Here is a 15441-nt window from a genome sequence, read left to right as displayed (position 1 = left end):
TTGGGTTACAGCGGTCCTGTATATAAACTACCTTCTGGTGGGTCAATTGGATTCATTCTACTCTCACTCCCTCCCCTACTTTAGGAATTCGTCAGCAACCATTGGCCTCTAAATTCAACGAGGAATTGACTTTTTTTGTTAAAGAACGCCGATTTGCAGAGGTTGCACGGACCCTGTTGCAAGGATTATTAAAGTCTATTTATTAAACAACATCCACCTGGGCGTCAGTTCAACCGGCGGACTTCAGACAAAATGAAACCATCTATAAAGGGAATGACCAAATATTTGATGAGACAACAAATGCGAAACAGAAATTCATAATCAATTCTTACTACATTCATAGGAACTATTCAGACCTCTGGTTCCATTAGATCATTGTTGGTCTGTACCTCAATCCCACTTGCTCCATATCCCACAATATCCCTAACGCAGCAAAAATCTATCCCTCCCAATCTTGAGAGGTCCAATTCACCCAGCATCCACAACCATTCGGGAGAGACAATGTCAGAAAAAACCCCCCAGAAAATGCTGGAAAAGCTCAGCGGGTCTGGCAGCATCTGTGGTGGAGAGAGAAACAGAGTTAAACGTTTCAGGTCCGTCTGACTCGCCTTTTTCAAACATTATCTCTGTTTCTCTCTCTCCACAGGCGCTGCCAGATCTGCTGAGTTTTTTTTTCCCCAGCATTTTCTTTTTTTATTTCAGATTTCCAGCATCAGCAGCGTTTTGCTTTTCCCCCGAGAGAATGACAGGCTTTTAGCACCCTCCGTGTGAAGAAGCTCTAATTTTAAAACTAATTGTAAAGAGAGACATGTTCCCAAAGCTCTGCGTCCCCTTCCTCCCCCTGTAGTATAAACTATTAGTTTGAAATTTTGTCTTCTTGCATTTGATGAAAAGCTTCTCTCTCTTTACAACAATGTTCAAGTCCTGTACTATCGAGTGACTTTTTTCAAATATAAAAACAAAACAAAAAAAACTGCGGGTGTTGGAAATCCAAAACAAAAACAGAAAACAGAAATACCTGGAAAAACTCAGCAGGTCTGGCAGTTCTGCTGAAGGGTCATGAGGACTCGAAACGTCAGCTGTGCTCTTCTCCGCCGCTGCTGCCAGACCTGCTGAGTTTTTCCAGGTATTCCTGTCTCTGGTTTTGGATTTGACTTCTTTCACATGATGCCCTGTGGTTCTTGATTCCCCCCACATTCCAAAATAGTTTTTTCTCTCTCTCTCTCTCTACGCACTACTTTCAAACCATTTTAACGGCTTCAGCACGTCCACAGCTCATCCCTCAATTTCCTATATTCAAGGGATGACAGGCCGAGTTTATGTAACCTGCCCTCACAATTCCACTCGCTGAGATCCAATTCAGCAAGAAGGATTGTTTTGGAAAAGTTACTGGTCGCCTCCTCTAACTTGCCTGATCTATTAACCAGTGATCGACGTCAATTACTGTGTTTAATTTCTACTCAGTTGCCCTTTAACTCCAGCCCGATTCTGTTGGATGGATGGATGGATGGACGGAGGGAGGGAGGGAGAGAGGAGGTGGGGGGGGGGGGTGGTGGTGGTGGGGCCGAGAGTCAGAGCTTGAGCATCAGGGAATCATTCAACCTTCCTTTTTGATTACATACAATTCCAAGATTTATGCAATTCCAAGAAATTCTGCCAAGTGTCCCTTGGAAATGTGGCCCCGCTGGTCTTACCTGTAGGGTATAACCAACAGCAGCTTTCATTAATATAGCGCCTGCAAGGCAGTAAAGCGCCCCAGGGGACAATCATCAAACAACATGGCCAACTCGTGCGCCTAGCTCGTATGTTACATTTGATGCCCAGCTACATATTAGGACTTGTGCCCCAAAAAGTAGGCTTTAAGGAGTGTCTTAAAGGAGGAGAAAGAGACCTGGGGAAGTAGAGAGATTTGGGGAGGGGATTCCGGCGATGAGTTTGGCTGAGTGCATGGTCACTAACCGAGAAGAGAGCTGGGCCTATACAGAGGCAGGAGTGCGGGTCTCTCGGCGGATTGTAGAGAGCGAGGAGGAGGTTAAAGAGGTGGAGCAGGGTGAGACCATGGAGGGGTTTGAGCAGGAGAGCGAGGGTTTTAATTCTGAGGCATTGGTGGACCAGGGAGCAGCGAGCACAGGGAGTAATGAGTGAAGGGGGACCTGGGAGAGGGGCCGGCACGATTATGGATCAAATGAAGTCCCGGGTGGAGACGTCAGTAAAGTAGAACTTCCATCACAGGGGCTGGTCGATTTTACACACATCAGGTTCAATCTTCAGCGCGCGGAATTCCTGAATTTGTACCACTTAATTTTACCCCTTCAAAAACAAAAACCCCTGGAATAATCCCAGCCTCTCTGCAAACAGCGAAAGATAGGAATATGCGATTAGGGAATAAGGTGTTTCTGGCTCGCTTCCTTTCAGGCCCTGGTTTGTTTTCCCAAGTTCAGGGACCCGGAATAGAGTCAATATTGGGAGGGAGAGGCTGGGACACGCGAGGCTGTTTGCGGAAACTAAAGGAGCGGAAAGTGCAACCGAGCCAAAGCCGGCACTTCACCGCTCCATAGAAACCAGGCAAATCAGGGAGTCGAGAACGAGAATTTTATTAAAAGGCGATGGAGTTTTGATAAGGGTTTAATTCTTCGCCGGAGCCGAGTGATCGGGACTGGAGATTTTATTGCCGAGACGCGTCTCTCTGACAATGTCAAATTGCCGTTTTAATTAAACCATTCAACCAGTCTGAATCTTTCAGGAAATTACTCTCTAATCATTGTTCTGTTCTTCTGATATCCAGACTGTTGCCTCGCAACTCTCTCCGAGCCTCACACAGCACACCAGGTCGAGAGGGGAGGGTGAATCACTACTTTTTAAAACATTTTTTTTTATTAAAAGCCTCCCCGATGCCGTTTGGGAGCAGCTTTTCATCCCAGACTCGCCATGAAACAAGCTGCAAACTCAGGATCGCCTCTGAATCCCTCCGGATATAACCTGATGTTAAAGATGTACCTGCCAGGTACAACACTTCCCTCCCACCCCTCCGAATTCTCGCTGTCCCCCCACCCCCCCCCCACCCTCTCTCTCTCTCTATAGCCAGCTCTCCGTTCCTGTCTCTGTTCCTCACTCTCAACCCCTCTCTCTTTGTCTCTGGCTCTCTAACCCCTTTCTCCACTGCCTTCCCTCGGAACCTCTTCCCATTTCCCGTATCGATTTCTCTCTCCTTCACTGTGTCCCGTTTCTCTCTCTCTCTCCAGTTCTCTCCCCTTCCTGTCTTTATTTCCCTCTCTCTGTCCTTGGCCCTCTCTTTTTCGTTTGCAATCCTAACTTGCTCCCTTTAACTGTCTTGGCCGCTTTCACTCTCTCTGTCCCCTGTCCAGTAATCTCTTACTACTTTGCTGCCTCTGTTTCTATCTCGCTCCTTCCTCTCTCTCTCATAATTTCCCTGGGCTTCTATTTCTCTAGCTATCTTCAATTCCCTCCCCCCACCACCCTCGTCTCTCTCTCTTGCTCTTTCTAGCTGCATCTCCCATCCCTTCGCTGTTTTTGGTCCTTCTTCTCCGCTGTCTGTAATCCACACTCTCTCCCTCTGAGCACCACTGGTCCTATATCTCACACCTGCTCCTGCCTCTGCTCCGGTCTCTCACTCCCGCTCTGCTCCTGTGCACCTGGCCCTACCTCTCTCCTCTACGCTGTCCCTTCTCCTTTGTCTCGCTGCCTTTAAAACTCCCTCTTCTGCCTTTAGACCATTTCTCCCTCTCTTTAGACGCTTCCTGTTCTCTCTCTCTCTCACTCTCCTTTTCTAGCCAAAGTTCTACAGGTGCCCATCCTCTCAAACCGGTCTCACTCTTCCCCCCCTGTCTCTTTCGCTTCAGGCGTTTTATAAAGAATAAGGCTTCTGCTGTCGGAAGTGAGTTCGCTGTCTTTTCCTGAACGTGTTTCCTGAATTCTCGAAAGGCAAACTCCGGAGACAGAAAGTCCGGGAAATCTCGGTGTGGGTGTGCGTGTGTGTGTGAGAGAGAGAGAGGGAGGGCTATACCCTCTAGCCATTGCTGTGTTTAGTGGAACGTCCACCCGAAGTTTTATGTCCTGATAAACTTTGCAGTAAGAGATTGTGGGAAAATCTGAACAACGTACGGAATGCGGATCATATTTTCAGGATTTTGAGATTCTTTTTGGTGCTGATATTGTTTTCTTTCCAGATACGACACACGACAATATCCTGAAGGAAGGCAAACACGGGACCTGGGGGACGCTGAATCCCGGAGTGCAGAAAGGTAAAACGAACGCCGAACTGTTCCTGCAGCGGGGAGAGGCTGAGACTCTGCAGCCCGACTCGCCCTCACTTGTCGGGCTTAGAGTTGGTGCTAACAGACACCGGGAACCAGGCTGAGAAGGAACAGTCACAATCCAGGATGGGGTTAGCTAATTAAGCTCATTGAGGGCAGGCAAGATCCAACACAGCAGCAAAATACTGCGGATATTTGACATCTGAAGCAGGAACACGAAGTTCTGGAAAGAGAGAGAGAGAGGCAGAGTTCACATTTCAGAACGATGACCCTTCATTCGAACGGATGAAACTCGTCGATCTGAAGATTTTCAGAAGGCAGAAAACAGAAAAGTTGGAGATGCTTGGGTACAGGTCCGAACTGGAGTTCAATTTTAAGGAGTTAAATGTTATACAAGACCATTTCGGACTAGTGCCAGGCATTTCCAAATGGTCCTGTTTTTCTCTTTCTGTTTCTGTCCACAGGTGAGGCCTGACCCTGCTGCATCTTATTTTTAAACCAGGGCTCCACACTGCGTTAGAGTTACTTGATGTTTTGTAGGGAGAGGCACACTAACGACGGGATTATTTAGGGGGCGTCAGAAATATAGTCACCTTTGGAGATATGATTAGTTAAGGTTAGTTGAAACTGTCATTGTTGGGGGTTACAAAAGATGTGCGTGCGGGGGGGAGGGGGTGGTGGGTGGGTCAGAGGCATAGTGGTACTGTCACTGGCCTAGTATTGCAGACACCCAGGGTAATGCCCTGCAGACCTGGGTTTAAATTCCCCCCATGGCAGTTGATGAAATTTGAATTCAATAGAAACCTGGAATTAAAAGTCTAATGACGACCACAACACCATTGCCGATTGTTGCAAAAACCCACCTGGTTCACGAATCCTCTGGTCCTTACCTGGTCTGGTCCACATGTGACTCCAGACCCACAGCAATGTGGTTGACTCTTAAATGCCCTCTGGACAAGGGCAGTTAGGGATCCGCAGTGAGGAGATCACAGACTTGACGGCCCTTTGGACTGGGGAGGGAGTGGGTGTGGTGGAGTGAGGGGTGGGGGGAGGGTGTGGTGGAGTGAGGGGCGGGGAGGGTGTGGTGGAGTGAGGGGTGGGGAGGGTGTGGTGGAGTGAGGGGTGGGGGAGGGTGTGGTGGAGTGAGGGGTGGGGGAGGGTGTGGTGGAGTGAGGGGTGGGGGAGGGTGTGGTGGAGTGAGGGGCAGGGGGAGGGTGTGGTGGAGTGAGGGGCGGGGAGGGTGTGGTGGAGTGAGGGGTGGGGGAGGGTGTGGTGGAGTGAGGGGTGGGGGAGGGTGTGGTGGAGTGAGGGGCAGGGGGAGGGTGTGGTGGAGTGAGGGGTGGGGGAGGATGTGGCGGAGTGAGGGGTTGGGGGAAGGTGTGGTGGAGTGAGGGGTGGGGGAGGGTGTGGTGGAGTGAGGAGCGGGGGAGGGTGTGGTAGAGTGAGGGGTGGGGGGAGGGTGTGGTGGAGTGAGGGGCGGGGGGAGGGTGTGGTCAGGTCCACCAGCATTGACTTATAAGAAATCACTATGAATACATTTGATGCTTTGTTCTTGATTCTTTGAAGTGAATCTCTGTTTCCCCTATTTCTGACTTTTTAGTTCTCTTTTTAAAAAAAATCTGCATTGCTTTTTGTAGTTCTCTCTGTGTAATGGGCTTCAGCAACTAAAATGCTTACATTTTGGAGCTAATAAAGAAATCTCAATAGATAATCAGGCGATCATTAGAAACTTTCTATTTCCTTTCAAACTTCAAATCACTCTTATCAAAAATATTCAAATTAGTATGTGCAAATACACTCTAAGACATTTTTAATGATCATAATAGTGAAAATAACCTGAGTAAATTCTGACATTTTGATCAGAAAACTTAGATACGTGTGTATGTTTCCCTTAAAAGTTTATTTTTAAATTTATATAATATTTCTAACAGGTGTATAAATTTTTTATTTCCCCCTTCTTTCACATACGCACTTGTGGTTTAAAAAAATATATAAATATTACCTGAATAAAACTTTTGAAATTTGTCTTCTATCTTCTCCTCAACTAGTTGAACTAATTGAAAAGCAAATAAATCAGTTTTTTTTTTGGTGCCAGAGGTTTGAATGTTCTCATGGCCTGGAGCATTCAAAGGGTAATGGAGGTGGGGGCAAAGCTGGAGATTAATCTGCTCATGAAGCCTGATGGGATCTGTGGGATGCCAATTTCTGCTGAAATTCTCACTGCTGCCAGCTCCTATTCCAAATGCTCTTCACATTATTAAGGTTCAGAGCTCAGTAAATGATATGGTAGAAGTTCTGACAGGGATGGACTGACTGGATGCAGGAATCATATTTCCTCCGGCTGGGGGGTCTAGAACAAGGGGTCACAGTCTCAGTATATGGGGTAGACCACTTAGGACTGAGATAAGGAGAAACTCCTTCACTCAGAGGGTGATGAACCTATGGAATTCTCTACCACAGAGGACAGTGGAGGCCAAGTCACTGAATATATTTAAGAAGGAAATAGATAGATTTCTGGACTCTAAAGGCATCAAGGGATATGGGGAGAGCATGGGAGTATTCGTTGAGATGGAGGATCAGCCATGATCATATTGAATGGCGGAGCAGGCTGGAAGGGCCGAATGGCCTACTCCTGCTCCTATTTTCTATGTTTCTTTGTTCCTAAGTGGGTCCCAAAGAAGTGTTCCAGGCCAGGCATTGAACAGAAACTGAACTGGACTAGCCACATAAATACTGTGGATACTAGAGCTGGTCAGAGGCTAGGAATCTTGCGATTAGTAACTCACTTTCTGACTCCCCAAAGCCTGTCCACCATCTACAAGGAGAAAGTCAGGAGTGTGATGGAATGCTCCCTGCTTGCCTGGATGAGTGCAGCTCCCACAATACTCAAAAAGCTTGACACTTTTCAGGATAAAGCAGCCCACTTGATTGGCACCCCATCCACAAACATTCATTCCTTCCACCACCGATGTACAGTGGCAGCAGTGTGTACCATCTACAAGATGCACTGCAGCAACTCACCAAGGCTCCTTAGACATCACCTTCCAAACCTGCAACTCGACCATCTAAAAGGACGAGGGAAGCAGGTGCCCAGAAACACCACCACCTGCAAGTTCCCCTCCAAGCCACACATCATCCTGACTTGGAAATATATCGCTGTTCCCTCACTGTCGCTGGGTCAAAATCCTGGAACTCCCTCCCTAACAGCACTGTAGGTGTAGCTACACCACATGGACTGCAGCGGTTCAAGAAGGCAGCTCACCACCGTCTTCTCAATGGCAATCAGGGTTGAGCAATAAATGCTGGCCTAGCCAGCAATGCCCCACACCCTGTTAAAGAATTTTTAAAAAGCCTTCTGCATAGATAGATGAAAAATTGAGATACATTTTTAGTACAACTGTAACCTCTTTAGTTCAGGATGCTTGGGTGAAGTCATTTCTGCGTTTTGGAATTTTCTCAATTACAGAAAGGTGTTGGAATGGCTCACCACAGGTGTGTGAACTGGGAAGCGCCATAGATATAAATATTTATCTGAATCATAAAACAATGATAAAACATAAAATTGTAATACAAATTATTTTACTGTTCCATATCCTGGATCTTCCATGTTTCTGCTCCCAATGTGCTTCACTACAATGATGCTGTGAGTTGTTTGGGTCTGTAGAAAAAAAAATGGACACCAGGTGTTTCTGAACAATGGATTTACAGACTGGAGAGGCTACACTGTAGGTGAATCAAGGCAGTGAAAGTCAAGAGGATAGTTCATGGTCTATCCCAACTGTTTCCTTAATTGATATTTGAAGGGTGCACTTTCTATTTGCTGAGATAGATAATGGACAGTGCTCAACACTGGCTGATTCATCTACAAGCTGGTCTAGAGAATTGTGATTGACTCAGTGCTGATGTGGTATTGAAGCTGACAATTTCCTAGGGTTATCTGGGCTGGTAGGGATGTGGTGCATTGTTTGCCACAATGTTACATTTACTGTCTTCAGACAATCCTGCCATCCACAGTAGAACTAAGGCACTGCCTTGTGTTACCGTCTCTTACAATTTAAGAGCTACTGTTTCAACTGAGAACCAGTATGACCCATTGCCTTGCCTCCTCCCTATCTCTGTAACCTCTGTATCCCTCCAACTCTTTGAGATCTCAGTGCTCCTCCAAATCTGGCTCCCAAGCATCCTTGATTTATGTCACTTCATCATTGGCGGCTGTGCCTTTAGTTGTCTAGGTCCTGGAATTCCTTCCCTAAAGCTCTCCTCAGCCCAAATCTTGTTCTTCCTTTAAGCCACTTCTTAAAATCTACCACTTTAACCAAAGTTTTGGCCACCTATCCTAATATTATGCCTTTTTGTGTCAAACATTGTCTGATAACAGTCCTGTGGAGCGCTTTGGGGTGTTTTTACTACATTACAAGTGTTCTGTAAATGCAAGTTGTTGTCAGAAATGTGAAAATGGGCTTCGATCTACTTCAACAGCTCAATCTAATTGCGTACAGTGTGGCATCGTGGGAATTGGCTTAAAGGTGTTCGAGTAAGGTTTAGTCAACTTAGCCGCTTGGAGATGCCTGGGTGAGGTGCAGTCGGAGATGTGACAATGGACCTCTATCCCTTTGTAAATTTATTTCTGTATCATAGTAACAAGACCAGGGATGCTAGTTTTGGGGGTGGAGGGGGTGATGTCTGAAACATGTAACTGCAAAGATTCAGGAGTGCCTCAGAGAACTAACATTTTATCCTGTGAAAACTGCAGGGAATCCTTTTTAATAAGGTAGAAAATTTTGCCTTGCTGACAGTATATTTTTGTTCATGTGTACTGCTGCTTTAGAACTGCTAATTGTGTATAACATTTGTTACAACCGGGATGGGATTCTTTATCCCCATTACTTCACAGGTTGCAGCAATACTGCAAATGTTAAATTCACTCACCAAAATGGCCAATTGTTTACCTTCACTACTGCTAGAGCCAGATTAAAAGAGACTTCAACTAGGCGCCTTTCAACAAACTCAAAATTATTGATTTATTATGAAACTAAGCTTTTTTTAAAATGAATTGCAAAACTGATTAACATATAATTTGTAACCTGGAAGTGTAATGATTTACCCCCTTTTAAAAATCCCAACACATATGCACACACCCACAAACACAAAAAAAGGACAAGACAAATAAAGTCTCTGCAGAGGTTGGCATAAGGGAACACTCAGAAAGGATAAAGTTCGAAAAGGTCTTGATGCTGTCGATCTGACAGAGTGCTGGTCACAGCAGTTATCTGGAAGTCCTTTCAGATGGATCTTCAGTGAAACATTAGGTTTCCTAACTCACTTGTCGCAGTTTCGCCAGCTTTCTAAATACAGATGAGTTATACAGTTTGAGAATTATCTGGCTGAAGGTGAACACACCACTCTAGACTGCAGGCAATACAGGGGGAGAGAGGGAAAGAGAGAGAAAGAAGCAATGTTTCATTGTAGTTTGCTCCCAAGGCGCATGTGCATGCATGCACACACACACATGCACACACACACATGCACACACACACATGCACACACACACATGCACACACACACATGCACACGCACACACACACATGCACACACACACATGCACACACACACACAGTTCAAAATAAAAATGTTCAGAGAGAACTTCTCCCAAGGCAGATATTTTCAACCGATCAGCAAGAGCCCAAGGCCTGACAATAACAGTTTTTTTCTGTTAACTCAAGTAAACAAAATAACACCAAGTGTCTTGCTGGGCATCTAGCTGAAGTCATGTGATATCTTGGAAAAAGCAGCCTTCTCACAGACCAAAGTGAACTTGTAATCTTTTTTAAAGAAGAATTGTCCAAATAATGTTCAAATAATCCAATATCTTTGTAATTCTTCAAAAAGCACATAGCTCCTGGAGTCATGGACTTCTAACACATACACCATCAAATGTTTTCCCTATGAGTACTCAATTTCTTTTGCAATTCGCTGTACTTCAAAGCAAATCATTGTAAATGGATATCATGGCATATTACATACTGTATAAATGCATCAATTTCTTGCGTTCACTTGCAAAAGCGATGCATCTACACCTTAATCTATGGAAAATGAGGCTTACTGTTTTGCTTTGACCGAAATAAGCTAATTCAGTGCAGGCCAGTCTTAATGACTTAGTTTTGTATTGGAGAATGTTTCTACCTGGTGAGACATGGCAGGGATAGTCTTGGAGGAGAGGTTTGGGATATTGTTGAAGGTAAATCACGCGTCAGTGGTGTCAGCCGCGGTTGGCTAGTGAGTAGCACTCTCACCTCTGAGTCAGAAAGATATTTGATTTCATAATCTAGGCTGACACTCCCAATTCAGCACTGAGGGAGTGTTGCTCAGTTGGAGGTGTTGTTTTTTATAGTGAGATGTTAAACCAAAGACCTGTCTGCCCTCTCAGGTATTTCGCCAGCTGTAAATTGCCTTGGGGTGTTTTGAGGACACAATGGAATCAAAATTCTTTCTTTTTGACAAGGTTAATTTGTTCTTGCAGGCAGCGGACAGATCCAGCTGTGGCAATTCCTCTTAGAACTGCTGTCCGACACCTCCAACATCAACTGCATCACTTGGGAAGGAGCCAATGGTGAGTTCAAGCTCATTGATCCAGACGAGGTGGCCAGGAGGTGGGGGGAACGGAAGAGCAAGCCCAACATGAACTACGACAAGCTGAGCCGGGCGCTGCGTTACTACTACGACAAAAACATCATGACCAAAGTCCACGGCAAGCGCTACGCCTACAAGTTCGACTTTCACGGGCTGGCTCAGGTCTGCCAGCCCTCTGCTACCGAGCACACACTGTACAAGTTCCAGAGCAACCTGGCTCACATCCCCTTCTCTGGGATCCCCAAGCTCAACCTTGTGACGTCCAACGTCTCCCACTCGGGATTCTCCTATTGGCCGGGGTCGACCCCTGCCCTTTACCCCAGTCACGGCCTGCAGCCCCCCACCCATTTCAGCCCGGTCAGTGGGTCGCACCTCGGCGGCATCAGTAACATCACCAGCATCAACAATATTAACAACCACTATCACTGAATGGTGCTTCACAGGGCGTGGGTTACAAGGCTACAACAAGCCCCATTTTGCACCAGAGCTCCTAATCCTGATCAAATCTCAAATGCAAAAAGAAAGAAAAGGGACTTGAATTGCCACCAATTAATGGCTTGGAAGCTGAAAAGTCTCAGCACAACAGAGCTGCACAATGACCCTTACACTTTATGGCCCTCCTAAATTCCTCCAGTCAGTGGACTGACCATTTGGCAATTAAAACTTTATTAATCTGAGCCTACATTTGAGTTATAAATTGAAAAAAAGTACAAATGGAAGCACTTGGCCCATCGTACCTGCTACAGCTCTTTGGCAGAGCCCGTTTAACCTGGCTAATTTTTCTTCTTCACTATCTATCTGATTCCCTTTTAAGCGTTACTATTGAATCTGTTTCCCACATCATAACAACTCGCTGCATAAAGAGAATTCACCCCATCTCTCCTGCGGCTCTGTTGCCAATAACCTTCAACCTGTATCCCCTGGTCACCGACCCTCCTGAAAACGGAACCAGTTTCTCCTTACTTTCTCTATCAAAACCCTTCATGATTTTGAACACCTCCATTAAATCTCCCCTTACTATGCTGTAGGGAGAACAACTAGGCTTCCTGCAGTCACTCCATGTAGCTGAAGTCCCTTATGCCTGGTACCCTGGCACAGACTTAGACAGTAATAATATGGAATGACCCAAAAGGCAGACCTGCCGAGTATTGTTCATTTCAAGCAAGGCTCCCTTAATTTGTAGTGAACGATCCCTGATGATTCTCCCTCTGAGATGGGAGCCCAGCTCCATGGGGGAGAAGAGGGGTTAAACTCCTCCAGTGCTGCCCCATTCAAGGCACTGAGGAAAATATCCTCATGCCACTTTTCAACACATTAACCCTTTGGTTTTGCAACCTTGGTAATATAATGCCCAAAGGAATTTTACACAAATGCATCAATGGACTTCTGGCCGGGGTGGCCGTAGCAGGTCCTGCCCACGAAGTGGCCAGAAAATCCCAGACAATATCTCTCTCTGTCCACTGTTTAAACGGGGGTGGGGGGGAATCAACCATGTGGGTTATTGGCTCTGTTAGACTAGCAAGTGCTAGAACGTACACGAACACGGCAGCTAATACCATTAATCCATTTTAAGGCTTGTACACTGAAAATTCACTCCCAACATTTCCTTGAAGCTAACAGCTTTTGACAAAGGTTACCACAGTTTAACTAACATTTTTGGACGTTTTATTTCCCTGAGTGTTCAACTGCTATCGGAAAAGCACAGTTAAAAACATCCAACTGCTCAGTGGTCTTTCTGGCTACGGGGTGGTAAAGTAAGATAGATAATAGCAAATTGACAGCCAATTTAACAACCACCCCTCCCCCCCCCCGCACCCCGATTTCTCCTCCATTCGCTATCACTCTTTCTTGCAATGCCCTTCCAAGACCTATTCCACCCTAAATTATTGCTCTTATTAACAAGTGTTTGGGGTTTTTGAGCTATTTAATTTCGAACCAAATGCCAGATTTTGCAAAATCAGTGGGGTGGAAACTCGTTCTGGCTCATGGCTGACTCTGTGCAGGTAGGCCCCAGGCTTGCAGCCTGAGGCCCAATTATTATTGAGTCCCGGGCCTTATTTTACCGAGTCTGGTGACTTGTGGTCACATGCTGCCTGCCACCCCAGGTAGCTCGCGCATGAGGTGCAGTTGAACGTTGGCTGCTGTGATACTGGCTGAGTTCCAGGAGGAGGGAGTCTGTGGGGGAGGGGTGTGATGGGTTATCACTAAACAAGTGTCATCTGTGGCCTGAAGGGAAGAATCTCCTGACTCAACATTAATGCAAAAAATCTTACAGAAACCAGACTTACCATATAACATTGTTTTTTGGGGTATAGACAGTTGTCCCTTGTGTTGCAGAGTGATCTGGAATGTGTGCAATTATATCCTCTCAAACTCCAGCCAGTGCCTGCTCCAAATCTCCACTGACCTTTTCATTGGGTAAATGTTCCTTGATGTGTTGACCAGATGTTCACAGGTTTAATTCCTGAGCTGTATTGGATTAGCTGAGAGCTGAAGAAGTGGAAAGATTCCAATTTCAAATGGTATCAAAACCTCTGGATCAGGGATTGCCAAAACCTGACCAATCGCTGGCAACTCCTGAGGGAAAGGGCGTGCATGTGTGCATTTCTTTCCATTCCTATCATGTGGGACAGCACTGGCAAGTCCAGCATTTGTTACCCATTCTCAGTTGCCCTTTAGAAGGAGGTGGTGAGACGCCTTCTTAAACTGCTGCAGTCCACGTGGTGTAGATACACCCACAGTGCTTTAGAGAGGGAGTCCATAGATTTTGATCCAGCGACAGTGAGGAAACAGAAACATACTTCCAAGTCATGATGGTGGGTGGCTTGGAGGGGAACTTGCAGGTTATGGTGTCCCTGTGCATCTGCTGCCTTTGTTCTTCTAGGTGCAGCCATAGATTTGGAAGGTGCTGTCAAAGGACTCTTGGCGAGTTGCATCTTGTGCATCTTGTAGATGGTACACACTGTGGCCACTGTGTGTTGGTGATGGAGGGAGTGAATATTGAAGGTGGTGATTGGGGTGCCAATCAAGTGGGCTGCATTGTCCTGGGTGGTGTCAAGCTTCTTGAGTGTTGTTGGAGCTGTACCCATCCAGGCTAGTGGAGAGTATTCATTACACTTCTGACTTGTGTCTTGTAGATTGTAGACAGGCTTTGGGGAGCCACGAGGTGAGTTACCCTCCACAGAATCCCCAGCCTCTGACCTGCTGTTGCAGCCATAGTATTATATAGTGGTCCAGTTCAGTTTCTGGTCAATGGTGACCTACCAGAACATTGGCCATGGGGGATTCAGCAATGGTAATGCCACTGAATGTCAAGGAAACATCGTTAGGGTCTGTATAATTAGATATGGTCATTATTTGGCACTTATGTGCTGTGAACGTTGCTTACCATTTATCAGCCCAAGTTGGAATATTGTCCAGGTCTTTCTTCAGTATCTGATCTGAGGAGTCATGAATGGTATTGAAAGCTGTGCAGCTATCTGCGAACATTCCCAAATCTGACCTTACATTGAAGAGAAGGTCATTGATGGTGCAGCTGAAGATAGTTGGGCCTCAGATACTGCCCTGAAAAACTCCTGCAGCGATGCCCTGAGACTGAAATGATTGGCTTCCGACAGCCATTTTCCTTTGTGCTAGGTGTGACTTCAGTCTCTGATTCCCGTTGACCTCAATTTTGTGAGGCCTCTTGATGCCGCATTTGATCAAATGCTGCTTTGATGCCAAGGGTAGTCACTCTCACCTCATCTCTTGGATTCATGTTTGGACAATGTCTGTGATGAATTCTAGAGCCCAGTGGTCCTGGCAGAACTGAAACTGGTTAAGGATGAGCATGTTATTTATGAGTAAGTGCTGCTTGATATCACTGCAAACAACACCATCCATCACTTTTTCTAAATATTGAAAGTGGGCAGATGGAACGGTAATTAGGGGGATTGGATACGTCCTGATTTTTGTGGAAAGTACATACCCGAGCAATTTTCCATTTTGTCGGATAGATGCCAATCTCATGGCTGTGCTGTATCTGGGGTGTGGCTAGTTCTGGAGCACAAGTCTTCTACACTGTTGCTGGAATGTTGTCAGGGCCCTATAGCCTGTGCAGTATCCAGTGCCTTCAGCTGTATCTTGATATCACGTGGGGTGAATCGAATTGGCTGAAGACTGGCATCTGTGATAATGGGGCCTCAAGAGGAGATGAAGATGGATCATCCACTTGGGTACGTCTGGATGACGATGGTTGTAAGTGTTTTAGCCTTGTTTTCTTCACTCACACGCTGAGCACTATCATGCTTGAGGATTGGGATGCTGATGGTGCCTCTTCCTCTGGTTACCTGTTTAATCATCCACCATCATTCCTGACTGGTTTTCGCTGGACTGCAGAGCTTTGAACTGATCCATTGGGTTGTGGCGTTGCTTAGCTCTGTTTATTGCATTCTGCTTCCACCATTTGTGTCGTCCTGCGTTGGAACCAAGTTAACACCTCAATTTTAGATAAACTCAGTGCCGCTCCTGGTGTGCTGTCCTAAACTTTTCATTTAAC

The 15441-nt window shown here is 46.0% G+C and overlaps 1 protein-coding gene across 1 annotated transcript; it reads left to right on the top strand.

Annotated features, from left to right (window-relative positions):
* Positions 1-1929: 1929 nt before the first annotated feature.
* fev (FEV transcription factor, ETS family member) lies at positions 1930-11412 on the top strand. The gene is made up of 3 exons (XM_041201220.1): positions 1930-2050; positions 4188-4262; positions 10795-11412. Exons 1-3 carry the CDS (start codon positions 1930-1932, stop codon positions 11331-11333), a joined length of 735 nt encoding a protein of 244 aa, XP_041057154.1. The 3' UTR covers positions 11334-11412.
* The last annotated feature ends 4029 nt before the right edge of the window (positions 11413-15441 follow it).

The sequence above is a fragment of the Carcharodon carcharias genome, chromosome 12 (genome assembly GCF_017639515.1).
Source record: "Carcharodon carcharias isolate sCarCar2 chromosome 12, sCarCar2.pri, whole genome shotgun sequence".
In the NCBI taxonomy this organism is placed as follows: domain Eukaryota; kingdom Metazoa; phylum Chordata; class Chondrichthyes; order Lamniformes; family Lamnidae; genus Carcharodon; species Carcharodon carcharias.
Note: the sequence above shows the minus strand (reverse complement) of the source record. Positions and strands in the feature narration are given on the sequence as shown.

Coding starts and splice junctions, on each gene's coding strand:
- fev (XM_041201220.1), top strand. CDS start 1,930: ATGAGTTTGGCTGAGTGCATGGTCACTAACCGAGAAGAGAGCTGGGCC. Junction 2,051..4,187: donor GGTTAAAGAGGTGGAGCAGG/GTGAGACCATGG, acceptor TTTTCTTTCCAG/ATACGACACACGACAATATC. Junction 4,263..10,794: donor GAATCCCGGAGTGCAGAAAG/GTAAAACGAACG, acceptor TTGTTCTTGCAG/GCAGCGGACAGATCCAGCTG.